At 36.2% G+C, this 9,639-nt stretch overlaps 1 protein-coding gene across 3 annotated transcripts in view; it reads right to left on the bottom strand.

The window, feature by feature from the left end:
• Nucleotides 1–9,382, bottom strand: part of RHBDD1 (rhomboid domain containing 1) — a 46,143-nt gene extending 36,761 nt beyond the window's left edge. Inside the window, exons 1-4 of one of the 3 annotated variants that reach the window (XM_085298594.1) lie at nucleotides 9,111–9,382; nucleotides 4,521–4,619; nucleotides 2,540–3,057; nucleotides 187–319 (exon numbers count right to left, since the gene is read on the bottom strand). In XM_085298594.1, the coding sequence (XP_085154720.1) occupies nucleotides 187–319; nucleotides 2,540–2,972 (566 nt within the window). In that variant the 5' untranslated portion in view covers nucleotides 2,973–3,057; nucleotides 4,521–4,619; nucleotides 9,111–9,382. The other 2 variants (XM_085298595.1, XM_085298593.1) reach the window with 2 other exon arrangements.
• Between the last annotated feature and the right edge of the window lie 257 nt (nucleotides 9,383–9,639).

Genomic DNA, 9,639 nt, shown 5'->3' with positions numbered 1-9,639 from the left:
AAGCACAGTCACACTGGAAGGTGCTGAGGGGAAAAAAAAGCAAACTGTATCCTCAACACTTAATTGTAGCCTCAATACTCAATTTGGATGGTAGCCARGCACTACTCATACCTCATAATTAGTTTTCAAACAACTTCAGATACTCCAGATCTCTTCTACTGACTTTGAAGTATTAAATGCACTTACCCTGGGGAAATTAAATGAATTGCCACCAGCTCCAMCCAACAAACATATTTATTGGATATCTGCACTCCAAAGACACTGCTGAATCTTCCTGGATTGTAATAGTTGTTAAGAACTTTCAAAGCAAACAAGACTCCTGCAAACAAGAACAAAGTTACATTAAGAGAGAAATACTTGGGCCCAAATAATAAAGAAATGCCAATGACTTCAAATGAACAACTAAAACTGGAGAACCATGCAGTTTCACAACACCAGGAAGCACACTGTTACATGCCAGAGCAGCAGTCCTAAACTCTTTTTTTCAGTGATACTTTTCAGTGCCTCTAAAAAAAAAACATTACAATGTATACATTTGTATAGCAAAGCCAACTCTAAGTTATTTTTTCATGTACCCAGTGTAGCTACCAAAGTATTCAAAACAATACAAACATAATTTTAAAATGGGAGTTCCAGTTGTACTAAAGCAAAATTAACTATCAAAAAATGTTCTGAGTTGAGAAAAGCCATGACTGAAAACAAGGCAAACAGATGCATTCGTGAAACTGAAGACTAGACTCAAGAATTCTAAATCAATGGAAAATCATCTTACATATACTCCAGAATCACTGCCTTTCTGCAAAGAAAAAAAAAATCACATAAATCACCTTTAATCATAATAAATAACCATTTGTTACTAACTGAATACAACTGTTTTAACATGTAAGTAATAGTTGATATGACAGAATGAGTTCACTTATTTTACTGGAACTTTCAAAATGCTTTGAAAAGGTTACTCTCAAGAAGAAACTGAAAACAACAGTTTGAAAAAATCTGCAAATTTGAAAGTAAAAGATTTGATACAGGAAAAATAGCTGAGTGGAATACGATACAGATAAACTAAATAAAAACATGAAAAAGGTTTTCTCCCTCCACTTCTAACACCATAGGAACTCAAGAGCTATCAAACTCCTCAGCTTACTCTATGATGGAAAGATTCTCATTTATGATCATATCTAATCACAGATATGTGTGTGTGCTCAAACACATATACTCCCTCACATAGACTCACGCTATTTGTTGCCAATAAAACTGTACTTGGTTTAGAAACTATTAATTTAATAGAAGAGAGAAATATTTAAAAGTGGCAGTGTAGTTTAGCAGTTCGCTCTACCCAATCCATCCTTGGCTCGCCACAACTTTGTACGCTCAGCTTCAAATATTTCAGGTTTAAATGTCCATATCTAGGCCTGTTGTATTGACAGGCTCTCTGGGGAGCAATGAGCTGGTCTGCTTCATCCAATTGTAAAAAGAAAAAAAGAAAAGAAAAAAAAACAGTATCCAGGCATCCTAAGGCTCTTGAAAGCTGAAAAAGTAGATAGGTCATAAATACGCACGCAGATGGGCTCTCAAAGAAGGAGTTATTATCAGAAAAATACTCATTTCTTCCTCTTCAACAGCTGTTCCACATATACGTTACTCCCTGCAATGCAAGAGCAATGACATATATGGGAGGATGTTGAAGGTTTATAAAGATCAACTATGGATACTAATTTTGTCAGAGCTGCTTTAATTTACTGCTTGAATAATGGTCAAATGTATGTACATGTAGGCTGCAGTCCAACATATTTCCAAGCCTGGAATACTCAAAGACGCTGCAGAAAGTAAGACACATCAGAACAGGCCACAATGATTAATATTAAATCTGAACTATCTTGTAGAACGTGAAAATTAAAATCCAATTAGTTATTTGCTAAGCTGACAAAATCTGACTTTCTGTCCTCTGTACAAGTGGCTCAGTAGATTATAGACTTATTCATAATAAGATAATAAGCAATGCTACTTTTCCCCTTGATTTCAGGCTTCCTTAAAGAGGAAGAGTTCACTCACTACAAACCTTTAACCTCTCAAATAAGAGGTCAAGACCATGGTAGGTGCCCATATTAAAAGGCACAGCTAATACCAGAAAAGATGGTCAGAAATAATAATTCTAGTGAAGTGATAGGGTTTTTCAGAACCTACCTAAGCAACATTTACACCAGGATAGGTGTAATGCAAAATAGGTTGCATTGAAAATGAGAAGTGTACAAACTTATAGCAGTCAGTGGCACTAAACAAGAAGCATGATTCTACTGGGGTGATGATATTTTTCATGTTCTCAGATAAAGACACTGGTCACAAGCATATGATATCAACCACATGAACATACCAGAACGTATGCTTTAATTTAAAAAGAAAAAAGGTAGCTTTACTGACATAGCTTCTATATACATACACACAGATGCATACATCTCCATTTTCTACATTCAACAAGTATGACTATACAGTATCTAAAAATATTAATTTCATAGAAGTAAATTGCATCAACTATGCGTCTTACCTGAAAAACCTACAGCACAACTCATTTTATATGTAGGGTCATCCAGAATTTCTGCAAGCATGTATTCCAGTACCATATAAACAGCTCCAACAAGCACTGAAAATACTGCAATTATATATGCAAGCCAAATGCTTCCAAGCTTTCTTTCCAACATTATCCCCTTCCAAAGCATGGAAACCATGTTAAAATATAAATGCCAGTCATCTGCATGGTGGAAAGGTGAAAGCAGTAAACGCTGCCAATTCTTTCTGTAGAAGCTTTCATTTACACTGATACACACTTCAGATAGTGGCCCCAGTGGATTCAAAAAGAGAAAAATATTCAGTGCAAGTATCCCAAGTGTAACAGGAGGAATGTTCTGAAATCCAACTTGATAAATTTCATAAAACAGCAAAAGCAATCCAGCACTGACTCCTCTCTGCCTTCGCTGCATTGTCACTTCTTACTCAAAGAAACCTGATGTTTATTTCATTCCTAGTCTTCTCTTTGAATTCAAAACCATATAAGTTTGGGAAATTCTGAAAGAAAATAAGAGATAAAAGACATTATATATTTTTATATGTGTGTGTGTGTGTGTGTGTGTGTGTGTGTGTGTGTGTGTATGTTTTTTCTCTTTAATGAGGATTAACCATAGGGGTGCTTCCAAATTCATCAATACTTTTTTAACATAGTTTGTACAATTTTAACTAGCTGAGACAAACATCTTCCTTAATCAGAACAAAAAATTAAATAAGATTATTACAATTCTTAAATTGGCATGAGACACAAATAAGAGATTTATACAGATAATCCAGACAAGTATCATGATAAAAAGGAGTCTGTAACCTCTCTGATGCCCCTGAACAGGTTTCATTTCATCTACAAGATTTCTGGGTGTTCTAGACACGTTYGCATTGTCTTCCTGACTCACTCACAACCAATGAAACTTTCAGAAATTGAACTGATTTAAACAAACAAAAAACCACTTCTCTGGAGCCTCTGTTTTCATGCATCCCATTTTGGCTACATATATCATTTTTTCATGACATTTCTTTCCACCTTTTCCAAATATTCAGAACAAACTAAGAATGAAAATTAAGACTTACTATTTCAAGTAGTAACAGAGAAACAGTGAAGTATTCCTAACAATAAGCTTTGAAAATATGATTGCTTTCCCAGTGACCAGAATTCATATTTTAGCTTAAAAGCACAGAACAGGGAAAATGCTTCTAGTATACAAACTAGYACTCAGTTTTCATTACCATTGCAAACTGATTACCATCACCTCTGCAGGTGATTCTTTTTTACCTCCAGACTTGTGTCTAGCTCCAAAACTACATGCATTCAGAAAACACTTGCTTACCAATTTTGCTCTTCATTTTTTGTGTGGCCTACTCCAGTTTCTGCAAGATCAACTCAGATTTGCCTGACAGCAAGTGATCTACCATGCAGAGCAGATCACCAGCTCGGCCAACTGAGGGCACCATTTAATCTCTGGTATGAGTACAGAAATGACTAACATTCGAAAGAACCTGTGCGTTCACCTCCTTAGATGCACAGCCTTTCTATAGTGGGTCAGACCATGTGCCAGCCATTGCTACATGTCCACGGCTCATATTCTTCCTGATTCAATTCAGAGCTGAGCTAAAGTGAAATGTCAAGAACATATGATGAAGGATTAACCAACCTAGCTGAATGGAATCGACGCTTAAGCAGTCTGAGATCTCCAGAGCAGTAATGCTTTTCAAGGTTTGCCAGCCTGAAATAATACCAATTTCAGAACCAATAATAACAAGATTCTGATGTGGTTATCCCCATAACCAGATCCCACATTAAAAAACAAAACAAAACAAACATTTTCACCATGTTTCTCTCTCCCTGTTCTGAGTTGTTCTCATCAAAAAAGCTTCTGTTTGCCCCAACATATAAAGACAAAGTAAAAGCATATGAGGAGAGATCTACAAGATCTACTTTAGAGAGGGTGGATTATTTCTTCCCCTACTTYGTCTGAAGGAAATAAGACAGTGATACATTCTTTCATTTCCTCAGCAAACATCTTTATCTCAGATAAATAAGCAACACAAGCAACAATCTGATTTTTCTGGAAGAGAGCAAAAAGAAATGAAACAATTAGAGAACAACAGCTCAAGATCCGAAGTTTAACATTCTACATTATGTCTACCAGGATTTACTAAATTTTGCCTTTCTAGTCAGTATTATGTTATTGTATTATGTATTATAAGTTACATGCAGACAGTTGGTATGCTTGAAAATACTTTATTACACATTTTTCTTTATGTATCCAGAGTATAATTAATAAATTGATGGAGTTGCACCACACAAGGTAAGCAAACACATGGAAAAGAGGAAAATCACCTCAGAATTAGGTTGTCCTTTAACAGTAGAAGTGATTGAGAGAGCTACACAGTTGTGCACCTGAAAAGATCAACCACAGCTAAACGTAAACAAAAGCAGCATATACCTCCGTATCAGTTTATACATCTAAGTAGCAGCATTAATTATGTTTTTCTGTTCTCTAGATTGCTCCTTAAATTGCACTTATCCTTATTACAGTCCTTTAAGAGAAGAAAAAGCTGCTGGCATTCTCAAAATAACAAAGGGAAGGGGCTTTATACTAGGCCTGCTGACCACACAGCYGAAAGTACACTGGTACCTTTAAAAACAAGTTTTTAACAAGTAAATAAGTAAAAACAAATATGAGAATGTTAGAAATATGAAAATGTTAGAATATTCAACACCACTTAAACCTGAGCTGTGTGAAAACCCCAAAATCTTGCCATACCATGCTGTCCAGATTGCCAAATTATACCTAGCCTCACTTACTAAAGGATCTTCCTTTTTTTTTTTTTTTTTTTTTTTTTTGGAATACTCTAACTCCCATTTAAAATACTTTTAACATATGCACGTCTAGGAAAAGGAACCCTCACATAGCCCATGTCTATACAGCAGTCATGCAACAGAGATGAGTGGGAATGCTCTACCACAATTACAGTAATGCTATGTATTATAAGCATTATAAAGCTATGCATTGGAAGCAATCAAAAATGTCAGCCAAAACATACTATGTGTTCCATTAGAAAGGAAAAATATATAAGAAAGAAAACAAATTGGTTATTTGAGAGCCTTCTGGAATGCAATTCATTTTAAACATATAGTGCTTTCAACTGTTTGAACATTCTTCCTCACCCTCTACTCTGTTTATTAAAAGTCTAATGAGACTTGAAACAATGAAGTACTTATTCCTTTTTCTTTTTTAAAAACTTGCCACACACTTCAAAATGTACAAATTTCCAGAGCAGACTTGAAATGGACATTTGTCCTACATCTAGGCTGCCACGTGTCCACATTTTTTGTCACCTACTCAAGATAAATGTCTGAACTAAACATTCTCGGAATTTATTTGTTTTGTACTAACCAAGTGCAAAGTATTTAAATTTTTATTTTTACTGTGACAACCCCCTCCACTTGCTTGGCAACCATCAAATATTATGATTTCATATTACTGACAGATCATGTAATAAAGTAAATATTTTAGTAAATATCAGTTGAAATGAAATGTTATACTGTCTTTTCCTATAGCTATAATTTGAAGCAAGTGGAAAAGAGTCCCCAGATGCCCCTGTTCTCCCCCCCCCCCAAATGGATAGAACAACCTTGGCAGTTCCAGAGTGCCTTGGCATAAAATTTTGATTCATGTTTTTGTGAARTGAAATCCGATCCACTGCCCTTCATCTCAAAAAAAAAAGAAAAAAAAGAAAAAGAAAAAAGTTATACTGTGATGTAGACACAGAGATGTAGAGAGAGAAATACAACACCTCATTTCCATCCATTCTAARTGTAGTCATGATCTGCAGATTCTGCTTTTATCTGTATGGTAGATCCTGATCTTGAAAAGATCTGTCACCAATCTTCAATACAGAACTGTCAGGGGTTTACAAAGTTGCCTTGTAAAAATAATTTGTAATGGAGGCACCTTAGCATTACAGAATATATATATATATATATATATATATATATATATATATATACACACACAGAAAGAAAGATAAAATCCCAGTTTTACTGTTACAGTTCAGACGAGCATGCTTTTGAAGTGTATCTCTCCATTGCCCCTGCAAAATTCACTGAGGTTCACATTGCAGAGTGACCTCAGCATGTGTGAACTCGTCCCCTTCCAGGTGAAAGTAAACCAGGAATAAGTCTTTCAGTTCACACACAGTCAACTTTGTTGGCAAGTTTTAACTGAGTGGGTTTACCATTGATTCTAGCTGGCATGGTAGTGGGGCAGTTTCTTAGAACTGAAAGACTGTTCAGAGAGTCAGACTGACCTCTCCCAGAATTTAACATTTTCGGGTTGAGTCTCCCTATAGTGCTCCTTGCTATGACTTTACTGTCATAGTAGCTGACTGGGTAATTTGAAGCCTTAAGTTAGAAACGAATGCCATATAGGAAATGAAAGCAGAGAGATATAGTGAACTTAAGCACATTTTAAATATAATTGCAGATAACGTCTGCAGTTCAGACACCAGCTGGGCTTATAGGTAGTATCACCCATTACAGGCAAGTCACAAATTAGATATCACCCAGCAGTGACTTCTAAGCAGCTAAAATCTAATCACAACTAGCAATCTCAAATTGCATGTAGGAAATGACAAAAGGAGAAACAACAAAACAAAAAGAATTTGCTACTCCTGTAGTAGCAATATGAGAAAGATTATTTGCTCTAATAAAGTCTTTAAAACCTCTTCAGTTTGTGAAAATCAAAGTAATAATTACTAATCTCCCTACAATGTAGCCTATGAAATTATTCAGAATATCTATATTATATGACTAACCTGCCACTGAACTTATTCCTCCCTGATCTTTCAGTCTATTACCTTTGATAGATAACAACTGTGGAAATAATTTGCCCATGTGCCTCAGCCAAGGTGTCATACATGTTTAAAAGGATTTACTGGTAATACTAACACTACTAATGCTCCCTTTTTCCTCCTCTAGAGAGAGTGGTCACATCAGTCTTTTCATAGTGCAATATAAATCAGCTCCTGGAATGGAACAACCTAATATAAAACCCTCTCTTGAGTATAGCTTATTCTGTTCAAGAAGCTGATTATAAATGCACCATCAAAAAGAATACTTTTCGCTTATATGAGTTACATGTAACAGAAATACAATTGCCATTGCTACAATTCTGCTACAATTGCCAAATCAGTTAAGATATTTTAGTGCAGAGTAGGCAGAAAAAGCAGGAATAAAAAGCTAAGTCTTTACATTTCAACAATTCTCCTTAAAAAATATGARTTTTCTCTTTATTAGAAAAATCTGTACAGGATCTATACAGGATCCACACAACAGCAATGTTACTATTGGTTTTGCTGCTTAGAAAACTTAAAAGCAACAGTTTTCTTTGCACATCTAAATTTATATGCCACATACGACCAAACAGATAAAGCATTTCCAATGTAGCTAGAAAGACAAACAAGAAGTCAATAAGTAATTTCTTTCTTTGAAGCATCACCTCTTGCTGAATCTCCGCAGTCAGAACTATATACTATAATAATATCATTATTAGAGTTGACATATTAAGTTTCTTCCCAGTTTTAGGGGGTCAAAGTGGCATGACAAGATTTAATACATATTTTTACCATCCTTCTCTCATAAGATAATAAATAATAATTAGCAGCTATCTTTCAAAATGCTAGGATGCATCTACACATATACAGCTGAAGTTAAACAAAATAATCACAAAACCTTATAGCTCTGTCACTGTACTGGTAAAGGTAGGGTGGTGTCACATTTGTAATGAAAATAATTGTGTCAGAACAAAAACAGACTGCAGGTTAGGTCACTTTTTTTTTTTTTTTTTTTAACTTTAATGTTATTTAACTACTTTAGAGTCAGAATGTCTTCCCCCCACACACACACTTGACTGCAATATTCACACTACTAGAATCCTAAATTGGATAGTTATACCAGAAAGGCCTTACTCCTTTATTTATCTCAAGAACTTCATAATGCAATTAAAACGAAACCATGCTTCTCCGACTCCACTTTGCAAGTGTGAAGCATAAGGGCTCTGTGAATTCAACATTCCTTAKCTTTCAGTATTTTGAGGGAAAATTTGTCTGCAGTCTTATATGGGAAGGGAAGAACAATTAGCTTACTTTCCAATCAATTTTAGATCATAGTGGCAAACTACACAAACAGTTGATAAACATACACTTCCTAATATTAGTATTATGCCCACTCTTCTCAGGACCCCAAACGTTGTTGAAATAACCAAGCACAGCACCCAGAAGCATGCTAAGTCAGGAAGGTAAATCAACTCAGACATCATTAAACACATTTATATATGTCTGAATTATGCAAATTGACTATACAAATATAAAACACCACCCAGATCTGCAGACTCATTTATCTACTTCCTTGTCACTGCTTCTCCTTTGATAGGGGTGCAAGATATTTGCAGGCTGTCAAATATTATTTCAAGAAAGGAAGGGAATTGATATAATTATGATTAATAAAAAGATAGGAAAAAACATCAGTTTCCATATGTAATCTGTAAAAATACCTTTTGTCTACTTCAAGTAAACAAAATAAACAGCAATTTTGAAGCCACACAGCTCTAAGGAGCACCAGCACGTACTAAGGAGTCACCGCATTTAAAACGCGTTTGCGGCAGCTTCCTGACAAAACGAGGGTATCTCGGGGTGGTGCTTTGGGAACCAGCACTCTCACGTCCCCACCAGCACCACAGACTTCCTGAACAGGCCACTCTATACTTTTTCAGGAACTCTTTTCTTTTTTCTGCCACCTGAAAAGCGCTTCAAAGAGCAAAATCCCACAAAAACTGAGGGTGAAGTGCTAAGACTTTGGCAAGTACGTCGAACATCAGGTATTTCTGTAACTTCCGAAAGTCGCTTCCTTTCCGTCGAGGTTGACCTGCCACCCTGCATCCAAAACGGCCGAAAGGCCAGGCCTGCGGGGGGAGGAGGGGGCAGCCTACTACAAGCTCGTTGCAGGGGGGCTGCGGCCTCCAGGCCGCCTTCCCGCCGCCGCACCTGCCCCGGCAGCAGCCCCCTTCCCTCGGGGCCCTTGGG

This window comes from Rhea americana, unplaced genomic scaffold (genome assembly GCF_003343005.1).
Source record: "Rhea americana isolate MKP2758 unplaced genomic scaffold, rheAme1 scaffold_14, whole genome shotgun sequence".
NCBI lineage: Eukaryota > Metazoa > Chordata > Aves > Rheiformes > Rheidae > Rhea > Rhea americana.
This window is presented reverse-complemented; position numbering and strand designations above follow the sequence as displayed.